The sequence below is a fragment of the Ornithorhynchus anatinus genome, chromosome 1 (genome assembly GCF_004115215.2).
Source record: "Ornithorhynchus anatinus isolate Pmale09 chromosome 1, mOrnAna1.pri.v4, whole genome shotgun sequence".
Lineage (NCBI taxonomy): Eukaryota > Metazoa > Chordata > Mammalia > Monotremata > Ornithorhynchidae > Ornithorhynchus > Ornithorhynchus anatinus.
The window spans coordinates 134883444-134899237 of record NC_041728.1 but is presented as its reverse complement, the minus strand read 5'-3'; the positions used below and the strand labels follow the sequence as shown (position 1 = coordinate 134899237).

General features: G+C 49.1%; 1 protein-coding gene and 1 non-coding gene across 3 annotated transcripts in view; both read left to right on the top strand.

Annotated features, from left to right (window-relative positions):
* Positions 1-15794, top strand: part of DGKG (diacylglycerol kinase gamma) — a 340544-nt gene that overhangs the window by 123300 nt on the left and 201450 nt on the right. The window contains exons 11-15 of one of the 2 annotated variants that reach the window (XM_029061465.1): positions 2175-2292; positions 3910-3998; positions 5880-5996; positions 9739-9837; positions 11625-11744. In XM_029061465.1, coding sequence (XP_028917298.1) covers positions 2175-2292; positions 3910-3998; positions 5880-5996; positions 9739-9837; positions 11625-11744 — 543 coding nt within the window. Of the gene's footprint in view, positions 1-2174; positions 2293-3909; positions 3999-5143; positions 5245-5879; positions 5997-9738; positions 9838-11624; positions 11745-15794 lie in introns of those variants that run through there. The other variant, XM_029061482.2, reaches the window with a different exon arrangement.
* On the top strand, positions 6094-6231 carry LOC114817750. Its single transcript, XR_003765612.1, has one exon. It is a non-coding gene; the product is annotated as a small nucleolar RNA SNORA7 (small nucleolar RNA).

Sequence of the window (15794 nt, the reverse complement as noted above, 5' to 3'; positions counted from 1 at the left end):
TTTCCACTGAGCCACGCTGCTTCTGTAGCTTAACAAATGCCATAGTATTATTATTATTATTATTACCTAGACTGGGGGATGCAGGGCAAATACAAGGAGAAGCAGCTGTGGCCTAGTGGAAGGAGCACAGGCCTGGGAGTCAGGAAACCTGGGTTCTAATCCTGACTCTGCCACTTACCTGTTGCATGATCTCGGCCAAGTCATTTCACAACCCTGTGCCTCAGTTCCCTCATCTGCCAAATAGGCATTCAGTATCTGTTCTCCCTCGTACTTAGGCCACAAGACCCATGATTATCTTGAATCTACCCCAGCACTCAGTGCGGTAACCGTGACCCTGAATGTGATCAATAGCAGGAAATAGTGCATGTACATTAGAGTGCAACGTGCAAATTGGGCAAGTCACTTCACTTCTCTGTACCTCAGTTACCTCATCTGTAAAATGGGGATTGAGCTTGTGAGCCCCATGTGGGACAACCTGATTACCCCGCATCTACCCCAGCGCTTGGAACAGTGCTCTGCACATAGTAAGCGCTTAAATACCAATATTAAATACATTCAAATTTGGGTAGAAACATGAGTGCTGAGGTTAGGAAAAGGGTACATCAGTACGCAGGGTGAGTGCTGGCTCGATGAGGCTGGGGTGTTGTGAATTAATCAGAGGAGGCTTCCTGGAAGAAAAAAAAATAAATAAAAAGTTTTGTTTCCCTGTGACAGCAAGGACACTCTTTGGGCCAACAAAGAGAAAGGATGATCTGTTAGGATCCATTTAAACCAAGATCCTAAAGTCATTTGGGTTTTTCCTGACAGATCAATGATAATAATGATAATAATAGACTGTAATCTCGTGAGCAGGGAATGTGTCTATTTATTAATAATAATAATAATAATTATCATAGAGAAGCAGCGTGGTTGAGTGGAAAGAGCCCAGGCTTGGGAATCAGAGGTCATGGGTTCGAATTCTGGCTCTGCCACTTGGCAGCTGTGTGACTGTGGGCAAGTCACTTCACTTCTCTGTGCCTCAGTTACCTCATCTGTAAAATGGGGATTAACTGTGAGCCTCACGTGGGACAACCTTATGACCCTGTATCTACCCCAGCGCTTAGAACAGTGCTCTGCACCTAGTAAGCGCTCAACAAATACCAACATTAATAGATTTGTTAAGCATTTACTATGTGCCAGGCATTGTACTAATTGCTAGGGTAGATACAAGCAATTCGGGTTGGACGCAGTCCCTGTCCCACATGGGGCTCACAGTCTCAATCCCCCTTTTCCAGATGAGGTAACTGAGGCCCAGAGAAGTAAAGCGACTTGCCCAAGGTCACACAGCAGAGCCGGAATTCGAACCCACGACCTTCTGACTCCCAGGCCCGTGCTCTAACCATTACGCCATACTGTACTCTCCCAAACAGTACAGATACGACTGACTGAACTGTGGTATTTGTTAAGCGCTTACTATGTGTCAAGACCTGTACTAAGCTCCAGGGTAGATTGGAGATAATCAGGTCCCACATGGGGCTCACGGTCCAAGTAGGAGGAAGCACAGATATGGAATCCCCATTCCGCAGATGAGGGAACCGAGATCCAGAGAGGTGAAGTGATTAAGTGTCCCGTCCCGGTGGCTCCCGCCACCTGAGCAGGGTCGTTCAGGATGGAGGGTTGGCGTTCATTCAGTAGTATTTATTGGGCACTTACTATGTGGAGAGCACTGTACTAAGCACTTGGAATGTACAAATCAGGAACAGAGACAGTCCCTGCCCTTTGACGGGCTCACAGTCTAATCGGGGGAGACGGACAGACGAGAACGATGGCAATAAATAGAGTCAAGGGGAAGAACATCTCATTAAAACAATAGCAAATAAATAGAATCAGGGTGATGTACATCTCTTTAAACAAAATAAGTAGGGTGATGAAGATATAGACAGTTGAGCGGACGAGTACAGTGCTGGGGGGAGGGGACGGGAGAGGGGGAGGAGCAGAGGGAAAGGGGGGAGAAGACGGTTTAGCCCCGGAGAGGTGAAGGGGGGGTGGGTAGAGGGAGCAGAGGGAAAAGGGGAACGCAGTCTGGGAAGGCCTCTTGGAGGAGATGAGCTTTAACGGCGTTGGCCGTCAGCTTCCGGCGGGCCGGGTTTGCGGGCCGGGGGTCTCACCGGCCCCTGCTTTCCTTGCCTCTGCAGAATGTGAAGGATGACGGGCAGCACGCTTGGAGACTGAAGCACTTCAAGAAGCCGGCCTACTGCAACTTCTGTCGCACGATGCTTCTGGGAGTCCGGAAACAGGGCCTCTGCTGCTCATGTGAGTATAATACTGAGCCTTTCTCACTCGTTCCGCCCTCTCCCTACTGCTGGTCATCTTCCACCTGGAGAACCCTGGCTTAGAGTCGAGGGGTTGTTGATTCCTCCCAGCCGCCGAAGAGGAGCAGCGTGGCTCAGTGGACAGGGCACGGGCCTGGGAGTCGAAGGACTGGGTTCTGATCCCGGCTCCGCCACTTGTCTCCTGTGTGACTTTGGACGAGTCGCTTCACTTTTCTGGCCCTCTGTCACCTCGTCTATAAAATAGGGATTGAGACTGTGAGCCCTACGTGGGACAGGGACTCTATCCAACCCCATTAGCTTGTATGCACCCCAGCACTTAGTACAGTGCCTTGCACATAGTAAGGGTTTAACAAATACCATAATTATCATTATTATTATGTCTGGTGTGCAACCTTGGTCAAGTCGCTTCACTGCTCTGGGCCTGAGTTCCCTTATCTGTCAAATGGGGATTAAAAGTGTGAGCCCCCGGTAGGACAGGAACTGTGTCCAACCTGATTAACTTGTCTCTACCCTAGCACTTAGAACAGTGCTTGATACGTAGTAAGTGCTTAACGAGTACTGTTATTATTATATCATTACTCTCCCTCTTCCCAAGTCCATGGGGTCTATTGCCATTCTCTTCCAGGTCTTCCCTGCCTCTTGGGCTTTCTGTTCATTCAAAATGGTGGCATTTCCACAGCTTGGAGAGACCCCCTCTCTCCGACTGTGCCTGGTACGTTGTCTGGGCTTTAACAAAGCCTACCGGGACCCTAAAAACAGAGGGCCATCCAGAGGGGTTTCACACACCTCATGACTTGACCGCACCTTTTCAGGGCCCCTAAATGTCTAATGAAATGTCTAATGAACCTGGCGCTAATCCAGTACTCCAGGGTGGGAGACGGGTGTGGGTAAGGGCATTCCCTAGAATTCCCATGCCCCTGCCCAAGACGAGAATTAATATCTCTGAATGACCGGAGCTCCGAACTCACGCTTCCCATTTAAAGTTCATATTTTCCCGGAGCCTGATTTCTTTTAGGGTTGGCTTGATTTCTGCCCGAGCCCTGGGAGTACTGGCTTGTGCCAATACACATGGATAACACAATATATTGCAGTGGGTGAGGTGATTCCTCACCCAGGGGGAAGAATGTCTTTGTGGTGGATGTGTTCTGCTTCAGTGATTATGCACAGAGGGAGGTGGAGGGTGTTTAGGAAGAATGAGTCACACACTGGAACTTTAGGCCCAGTACCCATTGCCCTTGAAACTTTTTTTCTCTTTTATTGTTTTTTTCTTTTTTATTGTTTCATCTTTTTCCTTCCGTCACCAACCCTCCCCCGACTTCTATTCCTGCACTGTAAGCCTCCTGAGGGCCAGAGGCCATGTCTAAATTCTCATCCATGTTTACTTTTTTCCCTGAGCTTACTTCAGTGCTTGGCCCAAAGTTCATTAAACGTTATTACCGCTATGGGGACTGTGAGTGACTGTGTGTATTTCAGCCAAATAATACCAAGCTTTTTTCCATATGAACTTCTCTTAACATCCACCCCTAAACTCTAGATTTGCTCTGTCACACCCCCAGAGAGATAACTCATGGCAACTGTCCCTCTCTCCTCTCTCTAGTTTGTAAATATACAGTCCACGAGAGGTGTGTATCCAAAGAGATCGCAGCATGCATCAGCACTTATGTGAAATCCAAAAAGAACACCAACGTAAGCAGAACCTCGGGTTCCCATTTTCTTTACTTTACCTCATGAGGTGGGGGCGTGGGGGAGGATCAAAGGTCAGGAAAGGCAATTAGGAAGCGTGTCAATCTGGTGGTGGTTCTGCAGGACAACTCGCAGAGGATGTGGAGTGAAATTCTGGCAACCTGCCTGAGATACTGTGACACCAAAAACCATGGGGGAGGATCGGGTGGGAGTGAAAGGCACGGGGGCTTTTTTTAGATCTTTTATTTTAGTCCTAAGTCCCCACCAGATGACAGGAGATGAATGCAGGCCCTTGTGGATTTGTAACTGTGGCATGGCACAAATCAGATCATCCCTGGGCGGGAAGGGGACGTCGAGAGGTCACCGAGTCCATCCCCTCGGTCGCAGGCAGGACGACCGCTCAACCCTGTCAGGAAGAGAGCTACCTCCCTTTGTTTTGAAAATTCTCCACAGGAAAGCTCTAGTCCTCTCACCCAGTGTTGACCGGAACCCCTAGTGCGATGGTTTCGAAAGTAGTTGTTTTCTGTTTGGTTTGACGGGGAGAGTTGACTCATGTTCCTCAAGAGAGTTCACCCTTTGGAGATGGGTGGTACCGAGGGACCCCTTCGACACGAACGTGTTTTAAAGGTGAGGGAGGGTAACTCACCCCTTCCCGTCCCCCCACCTACAGCACCTTCCACCTCGGGCCCTGATAACTACCTGCTTCCAGTGATCCTTCCTGCCCCCCTTCAGAATCCACCTTAAATAAGCAGCATGGCCTAGTGGATAGAGCCCGGGCCCAGGACTCAGAAGGTCATGGGTTTTAATCCCGACTCCGCCACTTATCCGCTGCGTGGCCTTGGGCAAGTCATTTCATTTCACTGTCCCTCGGTTCCCTCATCTGTAAAATGGGGATTGAGCCTGGGAGCCCCACCTGGGACAGGGACTGTGTCCAACCCAATTTGCTTAGATCCACCGCCACACTCAGTACAGTGCCTGGCACATAGTGAGTGCTTAACAAATACCACAGGTAGCATTAGCATTATTGTATAAGCCCACCTCCTCCGGGAAGCTGAACTCGATGGAATGGAGAAGGAAGAAGGTTCTCACCCCTTGGATTCCGAGTCTGTTCCCGCCAGCTTTCTTTCAAATTGAACAACAGACGCGGAAAAGCCAAAGTGGCATACGTGATTGTCCGTCCGACTTCATTCGCGCGTCAAGGCTCGGAGGGGCCCGTGGATATTGGGCTCGTGGCCCAGAGGCCTAATGGGTGGGTCCTCGGTGGCTATTAAGAAGCAGCGTGACCTTGTGGAAAGAGCACCATCTTGGGAGTCAGAGGATGTGGGTCCTAATCCGGCTGTGCCACATGTCTGCTGTGTGACCTTGGGCAAGTCACTTCACTTCTCTGGGCCTCAGTTTCCTCATCTGTAAAATGGGGACTAAAGCTGTGAACCCTGGGTGGAACATGGATTATGTCCTATCTGGTGATCTTGCATCCACCCCACCACTTGGTACAGTTCTTGGCACCTAATAAGTGCTTGGTGTAGTGGATAGAACACGGGCCTGGGAGTAAGAAGGTCATGGTTTCTAATCCCTCCTATGCCACTTGTCTGCTGTGTGACCTTGGGCAAGTCACTTCACTTCTCTGTGCCTGTTACCTCATCTGTAAAATCGGGCTTGAGACTGCGAGCCCCACGTGGGACAGGGAATACGTCCAACCCGATTTGCTCGTATCCTACCCCAGCGCTTAGTAGAGTGCCTGGTACTTAACAAATACCATAATTATTATCAAATACTATATTTTTTTAAAAAAGCAAGCTCCGTCAGGGCCTCTTCCTACAACCCGGGGATCCTGGTTCTCGTTCCGATGGTTCTCCCCTGGTCTCGTTCTCTTTCTGTCCGCAGGTGATGCAGCACGCGTGGGTTGAAGGAAACTCCCCAGTTAAATGCGACCGGTGCCACAAAAGTATCAAATGCTACCAGGGTATTACTGGGCTACACTGTGTATGGTGCCAAATCACGGTGAGTTGGTATCTTGAATGGGGTTGGACTATTTAAGGGTCTTTTTTTTTGACCAAGGAGAAGGATCTAAGTAGATTTAGCGGTTGGTAGTGAACCTTTCCTCTCAGGGTCATGCCTGGAGAGCTTCCAGTCCTCTACCAGTCTCAGCTATGGGAGGGAGAGTCAAGCAGAGGCCTGTCCATTCCATTCCTAGCTTGGCCAGTGGCTAGCGAGTGGAAGGCCGTCTGCTACAAGTCAAAACTCACCTGTGCCGGCCAGCATCGGCGCGGGAGAGAGTCGAGGGTGGAGACTCAGATTTACTAAAACGGGGATGAAGACTGTGAGCCTCACGTGGGACAACCTGATTCCCCTGTGTCTACCCCAGCGCTTAGAACAGTGCTCTGCACATAGTAAGCGCTTAACAAATACCAACATTATTATTATTATTATTAAGGAGGCAGTGGTAAACCTCTTCTGTATTTTTACCGAGAAAAGTCTGCGGAGACACTACCCGAACGATCGCGGATGGAGGTGGGGCGTTCTGGGAGAGCTGTGTCCATGGCGTCGCTATGGGTAGGACCCGACTCGACAGGATAAGACAACAACAACGAATAAGTCTCTCCCACAGGCTCCAGACAAGGGAGGGCTATCCAGTGGGCCACCAGGAGAGTGCCTGAATGCTCTCTGGGCCAGAGTGACCCATGATGAGGCCTCTGGGGTTAGCCCATACCCCCTCTGCTTACTTCACCTGAAAAGCAGCAGAGCCTCACAGGTGGAGCAGGGGACTGGAAGATAGGAGGCCTGGGTTCTCATCCTAGCTCCACCACTTGCCTGCTGGGTGACCTTGGGCAAGTCACTTGTAGAGGCCTCCATTTCCTCATCTGCAAAATGGGGATGAAATAGTTGTCCTCCCTACCTCTTTGATTGCTAAGGACTGTGTCTCACCTGGTTATCGTGACTCTACCACGGTGCTTTGCGCCAAGTAAGTGCTTAACAATTATTATTATCCTTTTCCCGGTGATGCCTCCTGAATCAATCAGGTGACAGGAAATCATGAGTCTTGTGAAAAGCCAATGGCATTATCTGCTTCCACTCAACTTTCTGCTCCAACCCAACTAATAATAATAATAATCGTGGGTTATTTCTGATAGTCATGGGATGCCTCCCCACCCCCAACCTATGGCCAAATCCCTCCCAGATCTATGGGTGCATATGGACCTATGAGTTTATGTTACAGTAGAGAAACTAAGGTATGAAGAAGTAAAGTAACTTTTTTTGGCAGCAAAAACATTTTACAGTTGAGGTATCTGAGGCACAGAGAAGTTAAGTGACTTGCCCAGGGTCACACAGCAGGCGAGTGGCAGAGCCACCATCAGAACCCAACCCAACTAATAATAATAATAATAATTGTGGGATATTTCTGATAGTCATGGGATGTCTCCCCTCCCCGAACCTCTGGCCATATCCCTCCCAGATCTATGGCTGCATTTGGACCTGTGAGTTTATGTTAAACTAGAGAAACTAAGGTATAAAGAAGTAAAGTAACTTTTTTGAAGTAAGGACTTAGTATGTGTCAGGCACTGTGTTAAGTGCTAATGTAGACAACAACAATAATAATAATAATAATGATGGTATTTGTTAAACACTCAGTATGTGCCAAGCACTGTTCTAAGTGCTGGGGTAGATACAAGGTAATCAGGTTGTCCCACATCAAGTCCCAACCCCCATTTTAGAGATGAGGTAACTGAGGGACAGACAAGTGAAGCGACTTGCCCAAAGTCACACAACAGGCAAGTGTCAGAGCGGGATTAGAACCCACGACCGCTGACTCCCAAGCCCACTGCTTCCGTCAGTCAGTTTGGACACGGTCCATGTCCCATATGGGGTTCACAGTCTTAACCCCATTTTACAGTTGAGGTATCTGAGGCACAGAGAAGTTAAGTGACTTGGCCAGGGTCACACAGCAGGCAAGTGGCAGAGCCACCATTAGAACCCAGGTCCTTCTGACTACCAGGCTCGTGTTCTATCCACTAGGTCACATGCCTGTCACGCTACTTAGTAACTTGCCTAAGAACATGCCACGGCTTCATCCACACTAGACAAATCGAAGAAATATTTCATCCAACCCTTTTTATTCGTGGGCCCAGCTTGAGCAGAGAATTTGTAGCAAATGTCTGCAGTCCCTTGAGCAGATGTCACTGGGGTCCAAAGCCCACCCATAGCCATCCTGCTGTCCTTCTGCTGCTGACAACCTTGGGCAACCAATCGATCGATGAAATTTATTGAGTGCTTACTACGTGCAGAGCACCGTTCTAACCCATTGGGAGAGTACAATATAATAGAATTAGCAGACATGTTCCCTGCCCATAGTGAGCTTATAGTCTAGAGGGGGAGACAGTTATATAAATAAAAAAGTGATTTATAATATTTAATGCACATTAAGTGCATTTCCCCCCTTTCCCTCTGCTCCTCCCCCTCTCCCGTCCCCTCCCCTCAGCACTGTACTCATCCTCTCAACTGTCTATATCTTCATCACCCTATTTATTTTGTTTAATGAGATGTACATCACCCTGATTCTGTTTATTTGCTATTGTTTTAAGGAGATGTTCTTCCCCTTGACTCTATTTACTGCCATTGTTCTCGTCTGTCCGTCTCCCCCGATTAGACTGTAAGCCCGTCGAAGGGCAGGGACTGTCTCTATCTGTTGCCGATCTGTACATTCCAAGCGCTTAGTACAGTGCTCTGCACATAGTAAGTGCTCAGTAAATACTATTGAATGAATAAGTGCTATGGGGATGGGGCTGGGGTGAATATCAAATGTTCAAAGGTCACAGATCCAAATGCTTAGATGATGCAGAAGGGAGAGGGAGCTGAGGAAAACAGCTGAGTCAGGGAAGGCCTCTTGGAGGACATTTGACCTTAGAAATGCTTTGAAGGTGGAGAGAGTGGAGGCCTGGTGGATGTGGAGGGCGAGGGAGCTCAATGGAGGACATGAGAAGTGGGTCGGCGGCGAGATAGATGAAATCGGGGCCCAGTATTCATTCATTCATTCATTCAATAGTATTTATTGAGCGCTTACTATGTGCAGAGCACTGTACTAAGTGCTTGGAATGTACAAATCGGTAACAGATAGAGACAGTCCCTGCCTGCCCTAGGTAAGCTGGTGCTAGAGGAGCAGAGCTTGAGGGCTGGGCTGCCTATCTGGCCAGCCTTGGAAATGTACGGGAGATAGGGGGTGGGGAAAAATTGGCAAACTGGCAAAAATTGGCTCAGCCTCTTGAAGACTCTCTCTCTTCCTCTCTTTCCCTCTCTCTCTCCCCCCTCTCCACCTTTTTCCCTTTCTCTCTTCCTCTCTCTCTTGCTCATTCTCTTCCTCTCTCCCTGTCTTGTTCTCTCTGATGTTCTCTCCCTCTCCCTCCCTCACACTTTCTCCCTCTCTCCCTCCCTCCCTCTCTCACTCTCTTTCTCTTCCCCTCCCTGTCTCTCCATCGCTTGCTCCCTCTCTCTTGCTCATCCCTTCCTCTCTCCCTGTCTTGTTCTCTCTGATGTTCTCTCCCTCCCTCACACTTTCTCACTTTCCCTCCCTCCCTCACTCTCTCTCTCTCTCACTCACTCTCTGTTCCCCTCCCTCCCTCTCCATCGCTTGCTCCCTCTCTCTTGCTCATTCCTTCCTCTCTCCTTGTCTTGTTCTCTGATGCTCTCTCTCTCTCTCTCCCTCCCTCACACTTTCTCACTCTCTCTCTCTCACTCTCTCACCCTCTAGCTTCACAACAAATGCGCCTCCCACATGAAGCCGGAGTGTGACGGCGGACACCTCAAGGACCACATTCTACTGCCTTCCTCCATATGCCCCGTCGTCCTGGTGAGTGCCTCGCAGTTCGCCCGGTATTTCCGGAGAGGTTTTGGAATCTCGGTTTTATCTTTCAAAAGCTACGATGGCGTCGCTCAGCATTTCCATCATCCGGGCAGGCTACCCTCCCTCAATGTCACTTCCAGGCCCCTCTCAGCCAGCCGAGGGAGTTCGCGGTTGCTGATGACAGTCCTCTAGACCCGTTTTGCTCCTTGTGGACGGGAATGGGTCTGTTTGTTGTTATTGTCCTCTCCCAATCGCTTTGCACACAGTAAGCGCTCGCTGCGACTGAATGAATAAATGAACAGTGAGCGCTCAATAAATTTGATTGACCGACTGACAAATCTATGGAGGAACACGTCGAGGTGGTTAAGATTTGGAAAGTTGCATCACCACACCTGAGCCTCCTCTGTGACCGGACAGACTCTCTTTGAGTGGGGACGGAGGGGCAGCGTGGGAGAGGATCAAGGTGCCTAGGAAGCAGGGGTTCATCAAGCCTTCGTCACTACTGTGAGAGTGATGAGGACTCCCCAGCCCCTACCAACTTGGAGACAAAATCCGCTTCCTAGGACAGGGAGAGGGGAGGATGGGGGAAAGGAAACTCTGATCAATGTGAGGAGGAGTGAAAATTCTGCTTCTGCCTCTGCCCCTCCATAGAGGATTGGATAACTCAAATTTGGGGCAGGAGCAAGGATGACCCTCTGAGTTTCTGGGAGAATCAACCCCAGGGGAACGACGCCCGTATCGGGTGAGGGGCACCGGCGTCTGCCTCCGAACGAACCTTTATTCAGAGTTAAGAGAGTGTTGGACAGGAACGTCCCTCCCCACAGTCAACCTGATTTCCTGGTAATGATAATAATCATAGTAATGATAATTGCTTTTTGTTAAGCGCTTACTGTGTGCCGGGCACTGTACTGAACGCTGGAGTTGGGTACAAGTTAATCAGGTTGGACACAGTCCCTGTCCCCCATGGGGCTCAGGGTGTTAATGATGTCAGAGAAGGTAGACCCGTCAGTGGTCCGTGATGCTAGCGATCTCAGAAACTCCCTCCTCCCCCTCGAATCCCCCAGCCAGTGTCTGGAAAGAGAAGAAGACGAGCGTCAGGACAGTTCCGAGAATCCTATGCAGAAATCAGAGGACTTAGGAGAAGCAGTGTGGCCTAGTGGAAAGAGTGTGGGTCTAGGGGTCAGAAGATGTGAGTTTTAATCCTGGCTCTGCCACGTGTCTGCTGTGTGACCTTGGGCAAGTCATTTCACTTCCTCTAAACCTCGGTTCCCTCATCTGTAAAATGGGGATCAAGACCGTGAGCCCCATGTGGGACAGGGACTATGTCCAACCTGATTAGCTCCTATCTATCAAGGTTTAGTACCGTGCCTGGCATATAGAAAGCACATAATAATAATAACAATAATAATGTTGGTATTTAAGCGCTTACTATGTGCCAAGCACTGTTCTAAGCACTGGGGTAGATACAAGGTAATCAGGTTGTCCCACGTAGGGCTCACAGTCTTCATCCTCATTTTACAGATGAGGTAACTGAGGCACAGAGAAGTTAAGTGACATAAATACCACAATTATTATTATTATTATTATTACCTTGCATCCATCCCTTTGCTTAGAACAGGGCTTGGCACATAGTAAGCACTTAAGAAATACCACTGTTATTATTACCATTGTTCTGATTATTATGTGGCAGAAGGCCCCACTGCAAAGAAAGCTGTCCCCCTGCCCTTAGCTCCGTCTGAATCATCTTGGACGGTGTTGGTTTGAACGGAATGCCGGTGTTTCCTTTCTCCCAGGACAGACAGTCTCACCCTAGGAAATCCGATAGTGACTCCCCAGCCAGCACCAGCCCGGACGACACCTGCTGCCAGACCTTCAAATTCAATACCACCACTGTGGATGGGCACGGACTGCAGGTATGGTATGTGGCTCCGTCAGCGTGGGGTCGCTACGTGGCTGGCCGAGGAGGAGTCGTGCCCAAGCATTGCGGCCTCACGGAAAGAACGCGGGCCCGAGAGTCAGGAGCCCTGGGTTCTAACCCCCGCTCTGCCACTTACCTGCCGTGGGGCTCCGTTCCTTCATCTGCAAAATGGGGATTATTCGATAGTGTCCCTCATACTTTGATTGTCCTCTATTCATCCATTTGTTCATTCGGTCGTATTTATGGAGCGCTTACTGTGTGCAGAGCACTGTACTGAGCACTTGGGAAAGTACAATACAGCAATAGAGAGGGACAATCCCTGCCCACACTGAGGTCACAGTCTAGCGTGGGGGGAGAAAGACGTCAATACAATAAACAGACATCAATATAAAGAAATAAAATGACAGATATGTACATAAGTGCCGTGGGGCGGTGATAGGGAGGAATAGCAAAGGGAGCAAGTCAGGGTGACGCAGAAGGGAGTGGGAGATGAGGAAAAGTGGGGCTTAGTCTGGGGAGGCCTTTTCTATCTATCCCAACACATAGAACAATGGTTGACACATAGTAAGCACTTAACCAACACCACAGTTATTACTGTATCAGCCTCCTTGGTGACTTCCCAGCCTCCTGTCTCTCCCCACTCCAGTCCGTACTTCACTCTGGTGCCCAGATCATTTTTCTAAAAAAAGGTTCTGTCCATCTTTCCCCACTCCTCAAGGAACGCCAGTGGTGCCCATCCACCTCCATATCAAACAAAAACTACTCATCGTTGACTTTAAAGCTCTCCATTACCTTGCCCCCTCCAGCCTCACCTCATTACTCTCCTACTACAACCCAGCCCACACGCTTCGCTCCTCTAATGCAAACCTTCTCACTCCGCGTCGATCCCATGTATCTCGCCACCAACCCCTCGTCCACGTCCTCCCTCTGGCCTGGTAAGCCCTCCCTCCTCAAATCCAACAGACAATGATTCTCCCCCCTTTTTAAAACTTTACTGAAGGCCCATCTCCTCCAAGAGGCCTTCCCTGACTAAGCCCCCTTTTCCTCTTCTCCCACTCCCTTCTGCGTCACCCTGACTCGTTCCCTTTATTCATTCCTCCTCCCAGCCCCACAGTACTTATGTACAAATCTGTCATTTATTTATTTAAATAAATATCTGCCTCCCGCTCTAGACTGTAAGCTCATTGTGAGCACATTATATTGTACCTTGTACTCTCCCAAACACTTAGTACAGTGCTCTGCCCACAGTGAGCGCTCAATAAATATGATTGAATTGAATTATTACAATTAGTAGTAGTAGTAGTGGTATTTACCAAGTGCTTACCTGTGCAGAGCACTGTACTAAACACTGGAAAAGAATACAGAGATAGAAATTAGACTTGGTCCCCATTCCTAGGGGACTCACGGTCTGAAAATAAAATGGGGGAGAGGGGACTGGTGACAGACACATGAAGATAGATGAAACAAAACACTAAGAAAACAGCAGTTATGCACATATTCATAATTTATTTATCTAGACTGGAAGTCATGGTGGACAGAGAACCTGTCTACCAACTCTGGAATATTATACCGTTCCAAACACTTAATACGGTGCTCTGCACACTATAAGCACTCACTAAATATAATTGATTTACGCAAAACAGTAAACAGCTTCAGTCACCACAGTTTTCCCAAGATGTTGAGGAAGTGGTACCAAGCTGCAGCTACTTTTCCCTGTCCCGCTGGGGTAACACTCGCTTGTCTTATGTCGTTGAGTCGTTTCCCATCCATAGTGACACACACCACCGACACATCTCTCCCAGAACGCCCCGCTCTCCATCTGCAGTCGTTCTGGTAGTGGATCCATAGAGTTTTCTGGGTAAAAATATAGAAGTGTTTTACCATTGCTGCCTTCCACGCGGTAAACTTGAGTCTCCGCCCTCTATTCTCTCCCGTGCCACTGTTGCCCAGCACGGGTGAGTTTTGACTTGTAGCAGATGGCGTGCCACTCACTAGCCACTGGCCAAGCTAGGAATGGAATGGACAGGGCTCTGCTTGACCCTTCCTCCCATAGCCGAGACTGGTAGAGGACTGGAAACTCTCCAGGCACGACCCTCCCTCCCGTAGCCGAGACTGGTAGAGGACAAACTCTCCAGGCGCGAACCTGGAAGGGGGAATGGGAATACTAATATTCATAATATTTGCAGTACTTTTTAAGTGCTTTCTATGTGCCAAACACTGGTCTAAGCACTGGGAGGAACACAAGCTAATCAGGTTGGACACAGTCCCTGTCCCACATGGGACTCGCACTCTTAATCCCTATTTTAACTGAGGCCCAGAGAAGTGAAGTGACTTGCCCCAGGTCACACAGTAGGCGTGTGGCAGAGTCAGGATTAGAACCCAGGGCCTTCTGACTTCCAGGCACTTGCTCTATCCACTAAGTCACGCTAGAGGCGGCTCAGGATGGAGGTTTCTGGGCGATCTGGAGAAGGGGCAGTGCGGGATCCCGAAGAGGCAGCAGGCTGGTCTGATAGAGGACAGGATGTCGAGGGTCCTGGTAGCTGCAATAGGGGGCACCAGGTACTGGGGGCTAAGGAACTGTCCCCTTCTAGACTGTGAGCCCGTTGTTGGGTGGGGATTGTCTCTATCTGTTGCCAAATTGTATATTCCAAGTGCTTAGTATAGTGCCCTGCACACAGTAAGTGCTCAATAAATGCGATTGAATGAATGAAGTCACATGGCCACCTGGTAGAGAGGTCCAAGGAGTGATTAGTTGCAGTTTGGGGCGAGTGGATGACCCATGGTGCAGAGGCCATGCTGAAAGCTAAAAGCTAAGAGCTCCCTACAGGCACCAGAGCATGCATTCCACTTAATAATAATAAAGAGCAACAAGGAGAGCTAGCAACCATTTTAGTCAGACGCTTCTCAAAATGATCAGCACAGTCAGCCTGGAAAATTTCCCAGTCCTCTCTTTTTTTATGGTATTTGTTAAGCACTTTTTATGTGCCGGGCACCATACTAAATGCAGGAGTATTCATTCATTCATTCAATAGTATTTATTGAGCGCTTACTATGTGCAGAGCACTGTACTAAGCGCTTGGAATGTACAAATCGGTAACAGAGACAATCCCTGCCCATTGACGGGCTTACAGGGAGGCAGACAGACAAGAACGATAGCAATAAATAGAATCAAGGGGTTGAACATCTTATTAAAACAATAGCAAATAAATAGAATCAAGGTGATGTACATCTCATTAACAAAATAAATAGAGTAATGAAAATATATACAGTTGAACCAGCTAATCAGGTTGGACACAGTCTGTGACCCATGAGGGGCTCACAGCCTTAATCTCCATTTTCCAGTTGCATTAACTGGCCCAAGTTAAGTGACTTGCCCAAGGTCCCACAACTTTCTCGCGGCAGAACCGTCTTTCTGGTTCTTACCCCAGCTGGGACGCAGAAGGGCCAGAATGCAAGCAAATAGCTAGGACAAGGGCTAGTGAGGAGGCAATAGATAATCCCTGCCTGATTTCCAATTCCTCTGTTTGAGGGCTAGAAAGGGAAATAGTGAGCTGCACACAGTAAGCACTAAGTGAATGTGACTAAATGAAAGTAGGAGAGAACTTAGTAGGGCTGGTGATTAGCTGGAGGTGTGGGAAAGCAGATTAAAGAGTCTGCTGGAACCCAAGGGCCTGGGCGGATGGAAAGGTGTCACTGCCTTTACTCCCCATCCCATACCCTACAAGCCTGTCATTCATCCTGTAAACATCTTCAGTTTCTCTGCCTTGCTAACTCCGGGGAGAGTCCACCTCTTCTTCCTCTTCTCCCTCCTCCTCCTCTTCTTCTTCTCCTCTCCCTCCCCCTCCTCTCCCTCCTCTCTTTTCACCTCTTCTCCCTCCTCCTCTTCCTCTCCTCCTCTCCCTCCTCCTCTCCCTCCTCTCCCTTTCCTCTTCCTCTCCCTCTCATGTCTCCCTCTCTTCCTCCTCTTCCTCTTTTCTTCCTTTCCCGCTCTTCCTCCTCTCCCTCTCCTGCTCCTCTCCTGTTCCTCTCCCTCTCCTGCTCCTCT